At 42.4% G+C, this 22,374-nt stretch overlaps 1 protein-coding gene across 1 annotated transcript in view; it reads left to right on the top strand.

Annotated features, from left to right (window-relative positions):
- The window catches only part of SPAG16 (sperm associated antigen 16), an 822,373-nt gene that overhangs the window by 447,462 nt on the left and 352,537 nt on the right, over nt 1-22,374 (top strand). The window contains exon 13 of the mRNA XM_038748803.1: nt 13,657-13,783. Coding sequence (XP_038604731.1) covers nt 13,657-13,783 — 127 coding nt within the window. The remainder of the gene's footprint in view (nt 1-13,656; nt 13,784-22,374) is intronic.

Genomic DNA, 22,374 nt, shown 5'->3' with positions numbered 1-22,374 from the left:
TTATACATCCATACATCAGGCATCTTAGATGAATTAACAAAATAGTCTTGCCATTAAAGGAGACAAAGGACCTATATATTGAGCTCTAAATCATTTTATATCAACAGAGTATAAAAGAATTGGGCAAATGTGACAGCTTAAATATTAGCCTCTTGAAATAATATAAAAATGGCATCAATTCTCCACTGATTTCAGAAGATTGTATTAATTAAGCCCTTTTTTATGAAGGAGTAAGTCATAACTCATTGAGATCTGAAAGACTGCCCCATGAGAGAGGAAATAACAGTGATGTAAAAATTTCTGATCCTTATTTTTTGGTTTTTAGATTTCACATTTTCTTTGCACTAGAGAGTAATAAGAACTATGGGGGAACTTTGAATGCTATTATTCCTGTACCTTACCTGTTCAAATGACTGAAAATTTGGGAACAAAAATGGTTGTAATTGATGAAATATGAGGTAGTTCTTAAATGATTTTAATTAATAACCGATAAAAATGAGTGTAGAACTTTTTTGCTGAGCACCTCATGGTTTTATGCATATATATTCATGCATTTTATTTTGGAAACTTATCCTGATACAACTAGAATGAAGTACAGATTATATAATATGTGTGTGTGTGTGTGTGTGTGTGTGTATTTGTGTGTGTTGGTATTTATATATATACATATGTCCAAAACTGAGCTCCTATGTCCAAGACTGAGCTCCTTATCTTCCCTCCCAAACCCTGTCCTCTCCCTGACTTTCCCGTCACTGTAGAGGACACTACCATCTTTCCCGTCTCCCAAGCCTGCAACCTTGGTATCATCCTTGACTCCACTCTCTCATTCACCCCACACATCCAATCCATCACCAAAACCCGCCGGTCTCAACGCCACAGCATCGCCAAGATTCGCCCTTTCCTCTCCATCCAAACCGCTACCTTGCTGGTTCGATCTCTCGTCCTATCCCAACTGGATTACTGCATCAGCCTCCTTTCTGATCTCCCATCCTCCTGTCTCTCCTCACTTCAGTCTACACTCTGCTGCCCGGATTATCTTTCTACAGAAAAGCTCTGGGCATGTCACTACCCTCCTCAAAAATCTCCAGTGGTTGCCTATCAGCCTTTGACTCAAACAAAAACTACCCACTCTAGGCTTCAAAGCTCTCCACCTCGCCCCTTCCTATCTCACCTCTGTCTCTCCTAATACAGCCCAGCCTGCACACTCCATCCCTCTGCCGTTAACCTCCTCACTGTGCCTCGTTCTTGCCTGTCCCACCATTGACCCTGGGTCCACCTCCTACCTCTGGCCTGGAATGCCCTCCCTCCACACATCCGCCAAACTAGCTCTCTTCCTCCCTTCAAAGCCCTACTGAGAGCCCACCACATCCAGGAGGCCTTCCCAGACTGAGCCCCCTGCTTTTTTCATCTCCTCCTCCTCCTCTCCTCCTCATCGCCCCCTCCCTCTACCTACCCTCTTCCCTTCCCCACAGCATTTGTGTATACATATTTATTACTCTATTTATTTTATCAATGATGTGTATATAACTATAATTCTATTTATTCTGATGGTATCGACACCTGTCTACTTGTTTTGTTTTGTTGTCTGTCTCCCCCTTCTGGACTGTGAGCCTGTTGTTGGGTAAGGACCATTTCTATATGTTGCCAATTTGTACTTCCCAAGGGCTTAGTACAGTGCTCTGCAGGCAGTAAGCACTCAATAAATTCACTCAATAAATGCTCCAAACACCTTGATCGAGTTGTCTAACACCCACTGTCTCAAATTCCTCTTGTCCAATTCTCTCCTTAACACCCTCCATTTTGGCTTCTGCCCCTTCACTCCACAAAGGTCACAAATGATCTCCTTGCCAAATCCAATGGCCTCAACTCGATTTTGATCCTCCTCGACCTCTTTGACACTGCTGACCTCCCCCTACTTCTGGAAGCATTATCCATCCTTCACTTCATTGATACTGTCCTCTCCTGATTCTTCTGTGTCTCTGGCTGCTTATTATTCTCAATGTCTTTCCTGGGACCCTCCTCTGCCTCTCACCCCCCAACAGTGGGATTCCCTCAAAGCAGAGTTCTGTGTCCCCTTCTATTCTATTCTATTCTATTCTAATGTCCCATTCTTTTCTATGTGAATGATTCCCAAATTTACATCTCCAGCTTTGATCTCTCTCCTTCTCTGCAGTCTGGCATTTTCTCCTGCCTTCAGGATGCCTCTACTTGGATGTCCCTGAAACGCCTTAATCTGAGAATGTCCAAAACAGAACTCCTTATCTTCCACCCAAACCTTGTCCTCTTCCTGACTTTCCCATCTCTTTAGACAGCATCACCATCCTTCCTGTCTCGTGAGCCCAAAAACTTAGAATTTTCCTCAACTCATCTCTGTCATTCAACCTACATAACCAGTCAGTTACTAAATACTGTTGATTCAACCTCACAACATTTCTAAAATTTGCCCTATCCTCTCCATCCAAACTGCTGCCACTTTAATCCAAACACTTAACCTATCCCTCCTCAATTACTGTATCCACCTGCTTGCTCACCTTCCTGCCTGCTGTCTCTCCCCACTCCAGTCCATACTTCACTCTGCTATCCAGATCATTTTTTTACAGAAATGTTCAGTCCATGTTCCTCCACTCTTCAAGAACTTCCAGTGGTTCCACATCCACTTAGCAAACAGAAACTCCTTACCATCAGCTTTAAAGCATTAAATCACTTTGCCCCCCTCCTACCGCATGTTGTTCCTTGTACTACAATCCAGACCACACACTTCACTATCTTGTTGCTTACCCCTCACCCATGTCCTGCCTCTGGACTGAAATGCCCTCCCTCTTCATACCTGATAGACCATCACTCGCTATACTTTCTTGAAGGCACATATCCTCCAAGAGGCCTTCCCTGTCTAAGCCTTCATTTCCTCTAACCCCCCACCCTTCTGCAGCCTCCTTTCTCTCAGATTTGCAGCCTTTACTCACCCCTCCCTCAGCCCTACAGCACTTACTACATATCTGTAATTCATTCCTTTATATTAATGTCTATTTCCCCCCCTAGACTGCATGCTTGTTGTGGGAAGGGAATGTGTCTAAAGTCTTTTATATTGAACTCTCCTAAGCAAACAGTAAGCACTCAATAAATGTGATGTCCTGCCTTCAGGACATCTACATCTGGATGTCCGCCCGCCACCTAAAGCTCAACATGTCGAAGACTGAGCTCCTTGTCTTCCCTCCCAAACCTTGTCCTCTCCCTGACTTTCCCATCTCTGTTGACGGCACTACCATCCTTCCCGTCTCACAAGCCCGCAACCTTGGTGTCATCCTCGACTCCGCTCTCTCATTCACCCCTCACATCCAAGCCGTCACCAAAACCTGCCGGTCTCAGCTCCGCAACATTGCCAAGATCCGCCCTTTCCTCTCCATCCAAACCACTACCCTGCTAATTCAAGCTCTCATCCTATCCCGTCTGGACTACTGCACTAGCCTTCTCTCTGATCTCCCATCCTCGTGTCTCTCTCCACTTCAATCCATACTTCATGCTGCGGCCTGGATTATCTTTGTCCAGAAACGCTCTGGACATATTACTCCCCTCCTCAAAAACCTCCAATGGCTACCGATCAATCTGCGCATCAAGCAGAAACTCCTCACCCTGGGCTTCAAGGCTCTCCATCACCTCGCCCCCTCCTACCTCACCTCCCTTCTCTCCTTCTACTGCCCAGCCCGCACCCTCCGCTCCTCCACCACTAATCTCCTCACTGTACCTCGCTCTCGCCTGTCCCGCCATCGACCCCCGGCCCACGTCATCCCCCGGGCCTGGAATGCCCTCCCTCTGCCCATCCGCCAAGCTAGCTCTCTTCCTCCCTTCAAGGCCCTACTGAGAGCTCACCTCCTCCAGGAGGCCTTCCCAGACTGAGCCCCTTCTTTCCTCTCCCCTCGTCCCCCTCTCCATCCCCCCGTCTTACCTCCTTCCCTTCCCCACAGCACCTGTATATATGTATATATGGTTGTACATATTTATTACTCTATTTATTTATTTGTTTATTTATTTTACTTGTACATTTCTATCCTACTTATTTTATTTTGTTGGTATGTTTGGTTCTGTTCTCTGTCTCCCCCTTTTAGACTGTGAGCCCACTGTTGGGTAGGGACTGTCTCTATGTGATGCCAATTTGTACTTCCCAAGCGCTTAGTACAGTGCTCTGCACATAGTAAGCGCTCAATAAATACGATTGATTGATTGATTGATTGATTGATTGAGTGATTTATTGATAATGGGCATTCAATAAATACTACTGCTTCATTGGAGTACCCATAACATGGTATCCCTTGTCTACAGCTGTCACAATCCTTAATTTCCCTAACTATTCTGACTAGTCATCCTTAAGAACATACTGTTCAAGAGTCTATGAAAATGCTTATGGTGGCAGGTTAATTTACTTATATATTTATCCAGTCATTTTTTTTTTATCACCTGCTTGCAAGGGGCATAGCATTGAACTAAGCCCTGGAAGAAGATATAAAAATATTAATCTGGATGGCATTCCTGGTCCACAGGGACAGCAATCTCTGATGGTTGGGAGGGCTGATACTCAGGGAAAGAGATAATAATAATAATAATAACAATAATAATAATAATAATAGTGGTATTTGGTAAGTGCTTACTATGTGCCAAGCACTGTTCTAAGCACTGGGGGAGATACAAGGTAATGAGGAATGAGGTTGTCCCACAGGGGGCTCCTAGTCTTAATCCCCCTGGCTTGGAATGCCCTCTCTCCACACATCCGCCAAGGTAGCTCTCTTCTTCCCTTCAAATCCCTACTGAGAGCTCACCTCCTCCAGCAGACCTTCCCAGACTGAGCCCCCTCCTTCCTCTCCCCCTCCTCCCCCTCCCCATCCCCCCTGCCTTACCTCCTTCCCCTCCCCACTGCACCTGTGTATATGTTTGTACATATTTATTACTCTATTTATTTTACTTGTGCATATTTACTATTCTATTTTATTTTGTTAATATGTTTTGTTTTTCTGGCTGTCTTCCCCTTCTAGGCTGTGATCCCACTGTTGGGTAGGGACTGTCTCTATATGTTGCCAACTTGTACTTCCCAAGTGCTTAGTACAGTGCTCTGCACACAGTAAATGCTCAATAAATACGATTGAATAACTAAAAACCACACTATATAACCAATGGTCTGAACAGCTCTGTGGTTCCTCACCAGTTGACACCATCACAACATTCCTAACAGTCTAATTGTTATATCAGTACCTTTGCTCAAACAGGATTGTGTTTTTCTTGGTGATACTGAATGCAGAGGAATGGAGTTTCCCCAGCAGTATAGCAGCTCCTTACGGATCCCACCTTAGTGCCTTATTATTCCCACCTTCGTCTCGCAGTCTACTGAAAGCAATGTTGTTCTTGCTTAATACAAATAAATCATTTATAGATATGTACATAAATGCTCTACATCTCATCCCATGTCATCTAGGGGCATGAAGATTGCACACAGAGAATGGACCTGGAATGTTGAATCTTTCAATCAACTACCAGGAGCCAATAAGATACTTACTAAGTAGAAAACAAAATATGGTTTAAAAAAACTTATTTTGAAGTCTGAGACTTTAATACTGTTACTGTTTGAATACTAAAGCCATGCAAATTTCACCTATACTTCAAATACAGCAAATACAGTGTTTATTAGTATTAAGTGAAACGTAAGGCAAAACAAGTCTTTCATGTATAAAATATAAGAAACAAAAAGACACTGAAAAGTGCTAAAGTATTAAAATGATAGGTTTGTGCCTTGTGACTTATTAGAATTATACCTTCAGGGATGCTCATTCCCTCAAAGATTCTGCTTGGGAATTGCATTAAATGAAGAGATCCTCATTGTTTTTCATTTTTCTAAAAGAACTACAATGTAATGTTCAGAGTATGCTTTATTACCAGATAATGAAGCTGTACATATAGGAGAAATCAAGTTATTTGGGTTCATAAGAATATTTAAAAAATTAGGTAAAGTTTATTTAGTAATGTCAAGTAAGCAAAGGGAGTGTCTAATCGTTAAACCTTTCCCTACCTACTAAAACTGACTAAATAAAAGTCGACCTATGGCTTCTCCATGATGAATGAACATATACAGAAGTGAGGATGATGGTTTTTATCTCACCAAAGACTCATTTGAATGGCCATGCAAAGCACATGTAGCATAGAAGCGCATGCTAAGCCTTTGCAGCAGACTGCGCGGGAAGAAAGGGAAGTAACTAGCATTGTTCCACTTGTGGGTGTCACTCACCCACAGGTGGGTGTCCCTGACTGTGAACCCGGCTGTGGGACAGGGTCTTTGGAGATCAGTGGGCCAAAGGAAGTCTGCAAAGAGACCCAGGCAATGAACTCAGATCTGCTCACACGGGGGACCTTGGGAAGCCTACCTGTTTACTTGCGTTGTTTTCTTTTGTTGTCTGTCTCCTCCCTTCTAGACTGTAAGCCAGTTTTGGGGTAGGGATTGTCTCTATTTGTTGCTGAATTGTACTTTCCAAGTGCTTAGTACAGTGCTCTGCACACAGTAAGCACTCAATACTCCCAAGCCCTGGTTCTTACCATAAAGCCATGCTGCTTCACTCTACTATCTCTGTAGACTTATAAAGTTCCTTGTGGACAGGGAATGTGTTAGCCAACTCGGTTATGCTGTACACTCCCAACCACTTAGTCCAGGGTTCTGCACAAAAAAAGTTCAATAAATACCATTGTTGGATTGAATGATTCATGTGTGATTGAATGAATGAATGAATGAATGAAGCACCTGTTGAGGACGTGAACTAAGTATCTGCTCCTTGCTTGTATCCGAACCACAGGCATTGGTACTGATAGGGACCAGAAGGGGGAAGAGTTCATTCATTCATTCAATCTTATTTATTGAGTGCTTACTGTGTGCAGAGCACTGTATTAAGCCCTTGGAAAGTACAATTCAGCAACAAATAGAGACAATCCCAAATAAATAGAATAATAAATATATACACAAGTGCTGTGGGGCGGAGTGGAGGCTAGAGCAGAGGGAGGGAATAGGGGTGATGGGGAGGGGAGGAGGAGCAGAGGAAAAGGGGAGGCTCAGTCTGGGGAGGCTCAGTCTGGGAAGGCCTCCTGGAGGAGGTGAGCTTTCAGTAGGGTTTTGAAGGGGGGAAGTGTGCTAGTTTGGCAGATGTGTGGAGGACGGGCATTCCAGACCAGAGGTAGGACATGGGCCTGGGTCGACGGCGGGACAGGCGAGAATGAGGCACAGTGAGGAGGTTAGCAGAAGAGGAGCAGAGTGTGCGAGCTGGGTTGTAGAAGGAGAGAAGGGGTGTGAGGTAGGAGGGGGCAAGGTGATGGAGAACTTTGAAGCCAATAGTGAGGAGTTTTTTGAGGAGTTGTGAGGAGATTCTGGCTAACACTCCTTCCCTTTTCAAATTCAGCAGAGCTGAGCTCTCTCCTTTTTCAAAACCCTGCTGAAATCGCAGTTCCTCCAGCAGGCCATTTCCTGTAGATTTTGATCACCCCTGCTTGTGTCCCCATATTGTCTATTCAGCACTTCTGCAGCCACTTTAGCACTCAAATCCTCACAACTTCCTGTAGCACTTTTGTCCATATCCTATTCCTTAAGCACTAACTCATGTGTACATATGGTGTCTACCAACTCTGTTTGTCCTTTCCCATGTGCTTAATATAGTGATCTGCACCTAATAAGTGCTCAATTGATTGACTAATATCTCCTCTTCCTTCTTTCTCCAACTATAATATCTGTTAGTTTTTGCCTCCTCTGCTAGACTGTGATCCCCTCGAAGTCAGGAATCATATCTACTAATTCGTTTATACTCTCCCAAGCACTCATACAGTGCTCTGCACAAAATAAGACACACAGTCAATTCTCTTCCCCCATTCTAAACTTCCTCTTCCCCTACAACCCAGCTTGCACATATTGCTCCTCTAATTCCAATTTACTCATTGGGTCTCACTCTCATCTTTTATCTTGGACCCCTTGCTCCCACCCTCCCTCTTGCTGTTAATTCCCTTCCTCTTCACATCTGACAGACCGCTACTCTTCCCATCTTCAAAGCTCTACTAAAATCACTTCGACTCCAGGGAAACTTTCTGTTCTAATCCGCTACTCTTCCCATCTTCAAAGCTCTACTAAAATCACTTCGACTCCAGGGAAACTTTCTGTTCTAATCTGTCACCCACTTGCCCCAAGGGATAGAGTATGGGCGTGGGACTAAGAAAGTCCTCGGTTCTAATCCTGGCTCCTCTGTTTGTCGGCTGTGTGACCTTGGACAAATCTCTTCCCTTCTCTGTGCCTCAGTTACCTCACCTGTATAAGACTGTGAGTCCCATACGGGGCAGGGACTGTTTAACCTGATTTGCTTGTATTCACCCCAAAGCTTAGTACAGTGCCTTGCACATAATAAGTGCTTAACAAATGCCATAATAATAATTACTATTATTCCCTTTTCCTTCCCTACCTCATTACCTGTATACAGGTGTACCTATAAAAATACTTAGGTACATATCACCCACTGTACCAGAACATATGTACACATACATTTTCTTCTCCACTAACTCTGTAAGCTTTTTGAGGACAGGGATTATTTTCTATTTACTCTCTCCTACTCTACTGTGTGCTTAGTACAGTGCTCTACACAGAAGAAAAGTTCAATAAATACCATTGATTGATTGACTGAGTTTTTTAAGGTATCTGTTAAGTGCTTATTATGTTTTAAACACTGTTCTAAGTGCTGGGGTAGACACAAGTTAATCAGCCCAGACATAGTCCCTGTCCCACATGGAGTGCACATTCTAAGAGAGGAGAGAGAAAACAGGTATTGAATCCCCAATCACAGGTTATTTCATGGACTACATTTTCATAAGGTGTGAAGGAAATAGAGTATTAAATTAGTTGAAACACTATAAGAGTGTAAAATTATTTATTTAAAAAACCCACACAACTTCCATCAATATGAAAAATTAGCTGATCATATTTTTATTCCTAAGTGAAGGAAATGTCCAGGTTTTAAGACACCTCAGAACAATTATTTATTAAACAGAGAAATATTATTGGCTTAGTTCCTGCTCCTCAGCCAACCCCATTTCCAACTGAAATTTATGGGAATTATGTCTACATAAAAAATGGTGGTATCAGCGCCAAGAAAAACAGACGGGAAAAGTAAATCTTTAATTGAGTCATGATGAATCATAACTATTTTTTGAAAAACAGTATGGTAAATTTAAAAAATTATTCACATATCAGTGTCTGGATTAACCCAGGTTTGGTTTCAATGAAATAATAGATCAAGGGGAAACTAAGCATGCTCATAAATGATGGTCTGAATTTTTTTCCTGAAATATTGGTAGTTTTAAATCGTTGACATGAATAATCAAGTATGTCATATGTGAATCTACCAAAAAATAAAATAGAGGTCATAAAATATAAAGACATGATAGGATATATTTATAACCTCATAAAACACGCTGGCACTTTAATGCCTTAAGTCATCTGGCTTCTAGACGAGCCCACTGATCTTGGGTACAAACCTCTATTCTCCACTTGAATGTGTAACGTTTTGGAGGTAAAATTGTCTAGTGAGTAAGTGATAAGATGGGATCCTGGTTGGTGGTATTCTCTGTTCAAAAGGCACAAATCCCTCAGCTCAATGGCAGTTAAGACTATAGTTACACAATTTGGAGAATATGCAGAAATGTCACTGCAATGCTTACTGCGGTTTCTTAACAAATTAGTATGTGGTGTAGAACTTCGAGGTGATGGTAGTAAAAGGTAGTATTTTGTGGTTATAAAATCAAGTTTTGATTTAGTAGCATTTTCAATCACATAATTTCAGAGGCAATTTTTCTAAAAGGAGGTTTTGTTTAAGCGTCTTAATTAGTTTGATGTTTATGTCATTGCTTTAGGGGAGGAAGCGGTAGTAAACTATTGTAAACACTCATTATTTCATATTCATGTTAGAAAGACCCCTTCCAAATGACCTCATTTTATGGGTTAGCAAGTGAATTATGGAAACATGAAAGCCAAGGCTATTGCATGAACAATATGTGTTCATTTTTTAGAATTGTAATCTCATTTCAATTTATTAATACTTCAGAAAACACTCAATCATATTGCACTCTTTTTAAAAATCAATCAACCTTTGATTTATCTGAATTTTTATGATCTCTTTTGAACATTAAGTACTTGTTGAGAACTTCAGTATGATGGTTGGTTTGTACTGTATTTTTAGGTTCAGAAAAAAAATAATATAAATTCTTATTTTTTTCCTGTGGTAGGGTTATACTCGTAAACTCAGAGAGGAAAAAAGGCAGTTAAAAGAATTGTTCTGAGAAAAACAAAAAATTAGGATTCTAGGTCTAAATCATCCAATCAAGCTATCAGAGTATTCATTGAGTTCCTGTTGGGTGCTGGCAATGTAATAACCATTTCAGAAAGTACAGCAGAAGCAAGACACACGTAGTGTCTACCAGCTGTACTGAGCACTCCCAATCATTTAGTACAGTGCCCTGCACACAGTAAGTACTCATTGATTGATTCCCTGCCCTCAGGGAGTCAGGGAAGTGGGGAATAACAGAAAAGTAAATTCAATCAATCAATAAATCTTATTTATTGAGTGCTTACTGTGTGCAGAGCACTGTACCAAGTACAGTACAACTGAGTTGGTAGACACATGCCCTTCCCAAGAGTTTACAGTCTAGAGGGGGAGACAGATGTTAACATAAATAAATAAATTACAGATACATAAATTAGTGCTGTGGGGCTGAGGTTGGGGTGAATAAAGTGTCCAAATCCAAATGCAAGGCAGTGCTGAAAGGAGAGAGAGAAGAGGAAATAAGGTCTTGGTTGGGAAAGGCCTCTTGTAAGCGATGTGGTTTTACAATCTAGGGAGTTGGGGAGGGAAAGGTAGGGAACCTGTTTCAGAGCAGTTCACTGGGGGTCTTTATTTTCAAATGGCGTTTTCATTTTCTAATGAAAACAAAATTATGTGTTTGTCTATTTGAGCAAAACTTGCCTGAGGAAAATGTTTTATAATAATAATAATAATAATGACATTTATTAAGCACTTTCTATGTGCAAAGCACTGTTCTAAGTGCTGGGGAGTTTACAAGGTGATCAGGTTTTCCCATGTGGGGCTCACAGTCTTAATCCCCATTTTACAGATGTGGGAACTGAGGCACAGAGAAGTTAAGTGACTTGCCCAAAGTTAGGAGAGAAGCTGACAAGTGGCGGAGCCAGGATTTGAACTGATGACCTCTGACTCCAAAGCCTGTGCTCTTTCTCCCTACTGAGGAATAGTTTTGGGAATGCTGTCATAGCTTTATCGAAGAGTCCAAGAGTTGGAGGATGATGTGAGGGGGGCAGTCTGGTCAAAGGAGAGATTAAAAAATCACTGAGCCCCATGACCGTAAGCTCGTGGTGGGCAGGGAATGTATCTGTTCATTGTTATATTGCACTCTCCCAAGCACTTAGTAGAGTGCTATGCACACAGTAAGCACTCAATAAATACGATTGAATAAATGAATGAATGACTGTGAGCCCCGTGAATGACAGGGACTGTGTCTGACCTGATTGGCTGTCTGTCATTAGTTTTGCAAGAGAGAAGGTGAGGTGGGCTGAGAATTATTAGGTTGGAAAGTTTGGGAAAAGGCTCTTCTTAGTTTAGGAGTTGGTGGTTTTGGAGTCCAATGGAGTCTGCCGTGCAGCCCCTCTGTCCTGACGGATGCTCAGGGGCAGTGAGCGTCTGGATTCCAGAGCAATTGCAATTATTATTATTGCTGTTATCCATGAGGCAGAAGGAAAGAAAGACAGGTGGTGTCATGGGGAATAAAGGAAAGGGGGCAGGAAAATAAGGGGGAAGGGGAAGAAGCAGGTGAGGGTGACGGGAATGACAAAAAGAGAAAAGATAAAGGGATGACAGCAGTGTGGGGTGGCTATGCAGACCAGCCTCACCGGACTAGCCCAGAGGTCCAGTACCCTGGACAGTCTGCCACACACTTCACCTCTCCCGCTCCAAACCATGGAGGAAGGAACTTTAGGGTCTAGCATCACAGGCACGGTTCTGGCCCTTGAGCATTTCACTTACTCACTTTGAAAAGAGGAATTAATGGTAGAAAGTGAGGAAGGTGGGAGTAGGGGAAGAAGAGGTGTCGTGGAAAGGGGAGAAGGTAAGAGTGGAAAGAGGGATGAGGGTGAAGGGGGAACACATTTAGTGATTTTAAAGATTTTAATCCAAGTACAGTTTAATTGGGGGCAGGGCTGGAAGTTGAGGAGCTTTTGTGCCTGGAGGCTGGCGGTGTGTGTGTGTGAGAGAGAATGAGCTGCAGGAGGAACTCCAGCCCCATTAGTGATTCCAGAATCCCATCGGTCACTGCCCCCTAGTATCCACCAGGACAGAAAGAAGTCAGGCCAGCCTCCACTAGACTCAGAGACCACCAACACCTAAACAAAGATGAGCCTCTCCCCACCCTCTACCACTCAACAATTCTTAATGCACCCCACCTTCTCCCTTGCAAAGCTAGTGACAACCAGCCAAGGAGAGGACTTCCTTGAGGAAATCCCCAAATAAAAGTGGAATGTTGACAGTGGTCAATCACTTCTCATGTCCAGTGACTGGAGCCATGATTTTATGATGGAAAAGCAAGGCCATGGAGAATGCCAGATGCCAGCGCTGCTAATAGTTCAGCTTTGAATAATCTCCACTGGGCCAAAATTTGCCTGCAGAAGATTTTTCCTACAGAAGTTTACAGCCCACAAGCAGTGGGCAAAAAAATGTCCACGCTGGGTTACATATTGGCCCTGGATAGATAGTCTCATTACTATACTTCCATATGCAGATAGTGTTTCACCCTTGGAAATGCCGTTAGCAATATGAAGGTTAGCTGTGTACAGTGGCCAGGGAACCTGGAAAAGTTATCAGGCGATTTTAATTAGAGTCCTGAAGCTCTTACAACTCACTCTAGGATCTGTTGAAATGAATGTAACCTCTCACTTGCTTCATTTGTGTGGAGGCTAATTAGATTTGTTTCTGACTCCCTAGCTGTGAGGAATAAGGTAGTATTTAGTGTTTTTCAAAATAAAGGCACAAAATAAATTCAAGGCAAAATCATGATCAATTATTATAATAAATAATAATGGCATTTATTAAGCGCTTACTATGTGCAAAGCACTGTTCTAAGCGCTGATATAATCTATAGTTTAGGAAAATACTTTTGGACTACAAATTAGGTGATAATTTATTTTTATGGTATTTGTTAACCATTTACTATGTGTCAAGCACTGTTCTAAGAGCTGGGGTAGGTATAAGTTTGTTAGGTCAGACACAGTCCCTTTCCCACATGGTACGCACAGTCTAAGTAGGAAGGAGAACAGGTATTCCCATTTTACAGTTGAGGCACAGAGAAGTTAAGTGACTTGCTCCAGGTCACACAGCATGCAACTGGGAGAGCTGGGTTTAGATAGAACCCAAGTTCTTCTGACTCTGAGGCCCATGCAAACATTCTGTACTTAACCCTCTTGGCTTTTGCTTATTTTTCTTCCATATGAAAATAAAACTTCAACATGCAGTGCAGAAAGCACAGAAAACATTGCAATGCTGATTGTTTTCCTTTTCATTCTAACCTTCACCCTTGCTTTTCTTTCATCTACAGTGAAAGATGCAGATACACCTTACGTGGCCACAGTGATTCAGTCAATAGCATTGAGTTTCTTCCCTTCTCCAATACCATTCTTACCAGCTCTGCAGATAAGACCCTGTCTCTCTGGGATGCCAGAACAGTAAGCAAGTCTTTTGGTCATTTTCTTCTGAGATTTTTAAAACTAACATGTTGCTTCAGGGTAAGGAACCATGTGCAGTATGCCTGGGAGTTTAAAATGCCAGGGAAGCTCTGGTGTCCTGCAAAGATTCCAGAGTAGCCAACCAACGTTATCTCCATCTCGAGACTGTAAGCTCATCGTGGGCAAAGAATGTGTCTTTTACATTGTTATATTGTACTCTCCCGAGTGCTTAGTACAGGGCTCTGCACACATTAAGGGCTCAATAAACACAACTGTCTGACTGACTAACATTATCCATTTTCCTATACTCCAGCAACTGGGTATTTGGTGAATAGAGGTAAAATAGTGAGAGGTTCAGATCGCCCTCTTTATTCATGGTGGGTGTTCACTCCGTTCATCTTCAGTATAGAGAAAGAAAAGTGGTTAGCATGACTTCTTTACATAATTTCTAGGCCATTGCAATTGAATTATATTAGTCAAAGAGCCCTGCCTGGATCCTCTTTGGTATACCATCAGTGATCATTTAGGTTTTCTAGTACGTTTGGCTTTTCTCCCTGAAAGCTTCTTTATATTTTCATTTGGTCAGAGCATCACAAATTACTGCAGTGTGCTTTTCCGCTTTGCTGCAAGTTTTATTTTTTTTTCATTCATGAGACTTTCGTGTTAAACCAATCATGTCGGTGTCACTATAGTGTATCCGCAGTTTGATTAGCTCCTAGACAGTCTATCAAAAAATCAATTGTATATGTTGAACATTTACTATGTGCAAGAGCACTGTACTAAACACTTGGAAGAGTACACTATAACAATAAAACAGAGGTGGTAGAAACGTTCCCTGCCCATGAGTGGGAGACAGAAATTAATGTAAATAAATGGTAATAATAATTATGGTAGTTGTTTAACACTTACTATGTGCCAGGCACTGTACTAAGTGCTGAATAATTATGGTATTTAAGTGCTTTCTGTGCAAACACTGTTCTAAACCCTGGGGTTGATACAAGTTTAATCAAGTTGGACACAATCTCTGTCTCACATGAGACTCACGCTCTTAATCCCCATTTTAAAGATGAGGAAACTGAGGCCCAAAGTCACACAGCAGACATGAGGTGGAGCCAGGATTAGAACCCTAGTCCTTCTGACTCCCAGGCTCATGCTCTATCCACTAAGCAAAGCTGCTTCTACAATGGATACAATAAATTACAGATATAATAAATGAATTCTGAATAGAAGAAATTATTCTTAGATTTGTTTTGTTAGATTGTTAGGTATTGTTAGATTATTGAGAAGCAGCTTGGCTCAGTGGCAAGAGCACGGGCTTGGGAGTCAGAGGTCACGGGTTCTAATCCCAGCCCTGCCACTTGTCAGCTGTGTGACTTTGGGCAAGTCACTTAACTTCTCTTTGCCTTAGTTACCTCATCTGTAAAATGGGGATCAAGACTGTGATCCCTTGTGGGACAACCTAATTACCTTGCACCCCCTCCCAGCGCTTAGAACAGTGTGCTTGGCACATAGTAAGGGCCTAACAAATGCCATTATTATTATTATAAATAATGCGGATATGCTAAATTAATAAATGAATCGATAAATGTATCAATCTGTGATATTTATTTAGTGATTACAGTGATCCATTGAGGTCCACAGTACTAAACATTTGGGAGATTCCATTAGAGCAAAAGACAGACCCCCTGCCCTTAAACAACATGTAAATGCTGAAAGAGGATATAATCAATGAAATGCATTGTTTTGGCCTTAGGTTCATCAGTGATCCCTTTTTCTTATGTGGTAAATTCAAGAATATGTTGAAAATTATAACTATCATCACTGTGTAGCTTTATAACTGTATAGACTGGTGTTGTTTTTTCTATAGTTCTTTATAGCACCAAATTGTGCAGTGACATATTGTAAGATCAAGGGAGCAAGTCAGGGTAACGGCAGAAGGGAATGGGAGAGGAGGAAAGGGGAATTTAGTCAGGGAAGTCCTCTTGGAAGAGATGTGTCTTCAATAAGTCTTTAAGATAGGTGAATAATTGTTGCATTTGAGGAGGGAGGGTATTCCAGGACAGAGGGAGGAAGTGGGCGAGAGATCAGCAGCAAGATAAATGAGATTGAGGCACAGTGAGAAGGTTAGCATTAGAGGAATGAAGTGAAGTGTGCAAGCTGGGTTGTAATAGGAGAGTAGCAAGGTGAGGTAGGAGGGGGCAAGGTGATTGCTTTAAAGCCAATGATGAGGAGTTTTTGTTTGATATGGAGGTGGATGGGCAACTACTGTAGTTTATTGAGCAGTGGGGAAACAAGTCCTGAACGTTTTTATAGAAAAATGATCTGGGCATCGGAGTGAAGTATGGATTGGAGTGGGGAGAGATGGGAGGCTGGAAGGTAAGCAAGGAGGCTGATACAGTAATCCAGGAGGGATAGGATAAATTGCTTGGATTAATTTGGTAGCCGTTTGGATGGAGAGGAAAGGGCAGATTTTAGTGAAGTCACGCTTCCCTACTACAACCCAGCGTAACACACTTCACTCATCTACTGCAAAGCTACTTACTGCACCTCGGTCTCCTCTATTTCACTGCAGACCTCTCACCCACATCCTGCCTCTGGATTGGAAGGCCCTCTCTAGTCTTATCCAACAGTCATTCTCCACACCTTCAAAGCTTTATTGAAGGCAAATCTCCTCCAAGAAGCCTTCCTGGACTAAGCCCTCATTTCCTCTTCTCCCCCTCCCTTCTACATTGCCCTTGCACTTGGATTTGCTCCCTTTATTCACCCCACCTCAGCCGCACAGCACTTACATACATAAACATAATTTACTCATTCATTTATGTTAACATATGTCTCCCCCTCTGTAAATTCATTGAGGGAAGGGAATGTGTCTACCAACTCTGTTATATTGTACTCTCCCAAGTGCTTAGTATAGTGCTCTGCACACTTTAAGTGCTCGATAAATACTACTGATTGATTGATATCTCTGAGGTTTGGGAGTAACAGGAACCTAACCCAATATTTAATAAACAGTACAGTAGCTCCATAGCGGGAAGGATCACGTCTACCAACTCTATTGTACTAAGTAGCGTGGCTTAGTGGCAAGAGCCCGGGCTTGGGAATCAGAGGTCGTGGGTTCTAATCCCAGCTCCACCGCTTGTCAGCTGTGTGACCTTGGGCAAGTCATTTAACTTCTCTGTGCCACAGTTACCTCATCTGTAAAATAGGGATTAAGACTGTGAGCCCCACGGGGCACAACCTGATCACCTTGTATCTACCCCAGCGCTTAGAACAGTGCTTGGCACATAGTAAGCACTTAACAAATACCAACATTATTATTACTTTCCCAAGTGCTTAGGGCAGTGCTCTGCACCCAGTAAACACTCAATAACAATGGTATGTGTCAAATTATGTGTCATACTATGTAGTCCTACTGTGTGTTGAACTCTGTTCTAAATCCTGGTGAAGGTTCAAGTTAAACAGGTTGGACACATGTCCATGTCCCACACAGGGCTCACAGCCGGAGTAAGAAAGAGTAGGATTTAATCCCCATTTTATAGATGAAATACCTAAGGCACAGATAAATTAATTTACTTGACTAAGGTCACACAGCAGGCATATGTCAGAGCCAGGATTAGAACCTAGGTGCTCTGACTGCCACGCCCATGCTGGGAGTAACTAGGTCATGTTACCTCATTAGTGCAATCAATCAATCAATGTTATTGATTAAGTGCTTACTTTGTGTGGACTTGGGAGTGTACAGTCAAGTAGGGTTGGTAAACATATTTACTGCCCTCAAGGAGATTACAGTCTAGAGGATAATAATAATAATAGCATTTATTAAGCACTTACTGTGTGCAAAGCACTGTTCTAAGCACTGGGGAGGTTACAAGGTGATCAGGTTGTCCCACGTGGGGCTCACAGTCTTAATCTGGATTTCACAGATGAGGAAACTGAGGCACAGAGAAGCTAAGTGACTTGCCTAAAGTCACACAGCTGACAAGTGGCAGATCCGGGATTTGAACCCATGACCTCTGACTCCAAAGCCCATGCTCTTCTCACTGAGCCACGCTGCTTCTCCGTGAGGAGCAGTGAGAATGGATGGTGAGAAGAATGGATGTGAGGAGAATGGATGGTGGTAGCCTACTAAGGTGGCTGCTGTGTGTAAACTGACATGGGACAATCCCTGGGAGGTAGGGCAAAGGTGGTATTTTAAAGATTTAGTGAAAAACTATTTCCAGTGATGCAGCATTGCAGTGGAGTTCTGGAAGGTAAAATGGCAACAGACCTGGGTCCTAATCCCACGTCTATCACTTGCCTGTTGTGTGACCTTGTGAGAGTCATTTAACTACTCGGTGCTCAGTTTTCTCTAAAATGGAGATTCAATCTTTGTTCTCCCTCCTAGAATGTGAGCACCACGTGGGACAATCTGATCACCTTGTATCTTCTCCAGCGCTTAGATCAGTGTTGCACATAGTAAGCACTTAACAAATGCCATTATAATTATTGTTATTATTATTATTTAGCCTGTGAGCCCTATGAGGGAAAAGGACTCTGTCCGACCTGATTATCTTGACTCTATTCAGCACTTTGAACAGTGTCTTTCACATAGTAAGAACTTAACAAATACCACAATTATTATTACTAATGGAACAGTTTGCCTTGGGGGAAAATGGAACTGGGATATACCTTTGGGAACAGATTGGGAAGATTTGGGTACTGAGAGGAGGAACTGAATAAACAGTTGGCAGTGCACAACTCAAGAAAAGGCCAGAATTGTTTTTAAATGTGCTCTGTGAGAAGAGACTTTGAGTAATGAATTGTTTATTTGAGCCACATAGAATGTATTGAATTCACCATCAACTCCGCCTGCAAGTGGTAAGGATAGCTAGCTACCTGAGTGTGCATTTTTAAGATTACAAACTTCATATTAAAGTAATATGAGAAAGTTAACAATATATCACTGAGATGTAGGAATTTTCATACAGCAAACCATCGTGGAATTTACAAAATAGTTGCTCTCATTAGGAAGTCCTAAAGCGAAGGACATTGTTTCAACCTAGACTAATTATGTTTAGAGAAGGTAGGTCATTTATTTTTAAATTGACATGAAAATTCAACCTATTAAAAAATTAAAACTGCTTTGGAACAAAATTGAAAAAAATGCATTAGCATCATATTAGACACATTTATTTGTGTTGTCAGGGTCCACTATCTCTACTGAAGCACAATTTAATTTTACAGATTCATTTTCAAATTCAAATATACACATTGACTCTGTGACAGTTTGAGTATGTCAGAGGATTATTTTGCATTCTGAACGTGCTTGAAGAGGTTAATTAAAAATCATTCATTATGAACACATTATTTCCTTCAGAAACTGACAATCATATTACTCTAAAGGTTGGATTCGGTAAGAATATTAATAGTTTAGTCTTGTTAATCAGGCTAGAACAATGCAATTTCTCACCTCCTTGGATCAATTAGTATTAAAGCATACACTTAACATGTATTTTTAATGAAACACGAAAATTATACAGTGGATTGAAAATTATACAGTGGATTGTTTGCCTACAAATTGGCCCTACACTGTCTTTTCACATTATGAATAACATCCTACTCTTAAATCATTAACTCAGACCAACATTTTATCATCAAAGATAATGAATGTAGTGACCTGTAAGTCAGTTTTCTAACTTAACTGGACAGATTAGTTCTGAATAATGTGCACTGTGGGAAAAGAAATATAAATCCCTGTGATTAAAAACTGAAGCTATAAAACATCTTTCAGGGTTCAGAAATGTATGAAGTTTTACAGAGTTACTCATAGAGTTTCTTCTACAAGACTATGAAAAAACAATCATTCTTTCCCTAAACTAAAAATCAAGGTGTTGTGTCTTTTTAGGAACTCAACTAGTGAATTTTAATGCAGAACACATTGAGAGTGGCCTTCCAAGCCAGTGTAGAAAACTCTTGCCACCAGTGATTCAGAAACCTATTTGAAACAAGCAAAATGGACAAACTGAGCAAGTTAGAAAAGACTATTAAAGCTTTATATACTTTAGAAAGATCATATTTTACAGTGTAACATGCATTTTAATGAGTGCAATTTCCACCATTCCCAGAAAATAAAAGTTTTCCCATCTTCTCCCAATCTATTTTTCCTTGAAAGGACTACTATAACGAGCTACCATCTGTATCAACTGTTTCTCCTTTTATTCAATAGTATTTATCAAGCCCTTACTTTGTGCAGAGCACTGTACTAAGCACTTGGGAAGTACAAGTCAGCAACATATAGAGATGGTCCCTACTTAACAACGGGCTCACAGTCTAGAAGGGGGAGACAGACAATCAATCAATCAATCAATCAATCAATCGTATTTATTGAGCGCTTACTATGTGCAGAGCACTGTACTAAGCGCTTGGGAAGTACAAATTGGCATCACATAGAGACAGTCCCTACCCAACAGTGGGCTCACAGTCTAAAAGGGGGAGACAGAGAACAGAACCAAACATACCAACAAAATAAAATAAAATAAAATAAAACAAAATAAAATAAGTAGGATAGAAATGTACAAGTAAAATAAATAAATAAATAAATAAATAGAGTAATAAATATGTACAACCATATATACATATATACAGGTGCTGTGGGGAAGGGAAGGAGGTAAGACGGGGGGATGGAGAGGGGGATGAGGGGGAGAGGAAAGAAGGGGCTCAGTCTGGGAAGGCCTCCTGGAGGAGGTGAGCTCTCAGCAGGGCCTTGAAGGGAGGAAGAGAGCTAGCTTGGCGGATGGGCAGAGGGAGGGCATTCCAGGCCAGGGGGATTACGTGGGCCGGGGGTCGATGGCGGGACAGGCGAGAACGAGGCACGGTGAGGAGATTAGCGGCAGAGAAGCGAAGGGTGCGGGGTGGGCTGTAGAAGGAGAGAAGGGAGGTGAGGTAGGAGGGGGCGAGGTGATGGAGAGCCTTGAAGCCCAGGGTGAGGAGTTTCTGCCTGATGCGCAGATTGATCGGTAGCCATTGGAGGTTTTTGAGGAAGGGAGTAATATGTCCAGAGCGTTTCTGGACAAAGATAATCCGGGCAGCAGCATGAAGTATGGATTGAAGTGGAGAGAGACACGAGGATGGGAGATCAGAGAGAAGGCTAGTGCAGTAGTCCAGACGGGATAGGATGAGAGCTTGAATGAGCAGGGTAGCAGTTTGAATGGAGAGGAAAGGGCGGATTTGGCAATGTTGCGGAGCTGAGACCGGCAGGTTTTGGTGACGGCTTGGATGTGAGGGGTGAATGAGAGAGCAGAGTCGAGGATGACACCAAGGTTGCGGGCTTGTGAGACAGGAAGGATGGTAGTGCCGTCAACAGAGATGGGAAAGTCAGGGAGAGGACAAGGTTTGGGAGGGAAGACAAGGAGCTCAGTCTTCGACATGTTGAGCTTTAGGTGGCGGGCGGACATCCAGATGGAGATGTCCTGAAGGCAGGAGGAGATGCGAGCCTGGAGGGAGGGGGAGAGAGCAGGGGCAGAGATGTAGATCTGGGTGTCATCAGCGTAGAAACAACAAAACAAAACATGTAGACAGGTGTCAAAACAGTCAGAATAAGTAGAATTATAGCTATATGCACATCATTAATAAAATAAATAGAGTAGTAAATATGTACAAGTAAAATAAATAGAGTAATATGTACAAATATATACAAGTGCTGTGGGGAGGGGAAGGAGGAAGGGTGGGGGGGATGGGTTGGAGAAGAGGAAAAAGGGTGCTCAGTCTGGGAAGTCCTCCTGGAGGAGGTGAGCTCTCAGTAGGGCTTTGAAGGGAGGAAGAGAGCTAGTTTTGTGGATGTGTGGAGGGAGGGCATTCCAAGCCAGGGGAAGGACATGGGCCGGGGGTCGACGGCGGGACAGGCGAGAATGAGGCACAGTGAGGAGGTTAGTGGCAGAGGAGCAGAGGGTGCGGTCTGGGCTGTAGAGGAGAGAAAGGAGGTGAGGTGGGGGGGTGATGGAGAACCTTGAAGCCGAGAGTGAGGAGTTTTTGCTTGATGCGTAGGTTGACAGGCAACCACTGGAGATTTTTGAGGAGGGGAGTGACATGCCCAGAGTGTTTCTGTACAAAGATAATCCGGGCAGCAGCGTGAAGTGTAGACTGAAGCGGGGAGAGACAGGAGGATGGGAGATCAGAGAGGAGGCTGATGCAGTACTTCTTCCTGCTGCTACTGTTTATAAATACTTTACATCTGCCTGTCTTCACCATGAGATTTCAGCCTTATAGAGAGCAGAAACCATGTTCTCTCTTAAGAGCCTGATGCAGTGATCTCAGTAATTACGATGATGAAGATGATGATAATAATAATAATGATGGCATTTATTAAGTGCTTACTATGTGCAAAGCACTGTTCTAAGCGCTGGGGAAGTTACAAGGTGATAGGGTTGTCCCACGCGGGGCTCACAGTTTTAATCCCCATTTTACAGATGAGGTAACGGGCATACAGAAGTTAAGTGACTTGCCCAAAGTCACACAGCTGGCAATTGATGGAGCTTGGATTTGAACCCATGATCCCTGACTCCAAAGCCCGTGCTCTTTCCACTGAGCCACGCCAGTGACGTAAATAACTCCAT

Source organism: Tachyglossus aculeatus, chromosome 7 (genome assembly GCF_015852505.1).
Source record: "Tachyglossus aculeatus isolate mTacAcu1 chromosome 7, mTacAcu1.pri, whole genome shotgun sequence".
In the NCBI taxonomy this organism is placed as follows: Eukaryota; Metazoa; Chordata; class Mammalia; order Monotremata; family Tachyglossidae; genus Tachyglossus; species Tachyglossus aculeatus.
The sequence above is the reverse complement of the archived record's forward strand: the minus strand, read 5'-3'. Positions and strand labels throughout refer to the sequence as shown.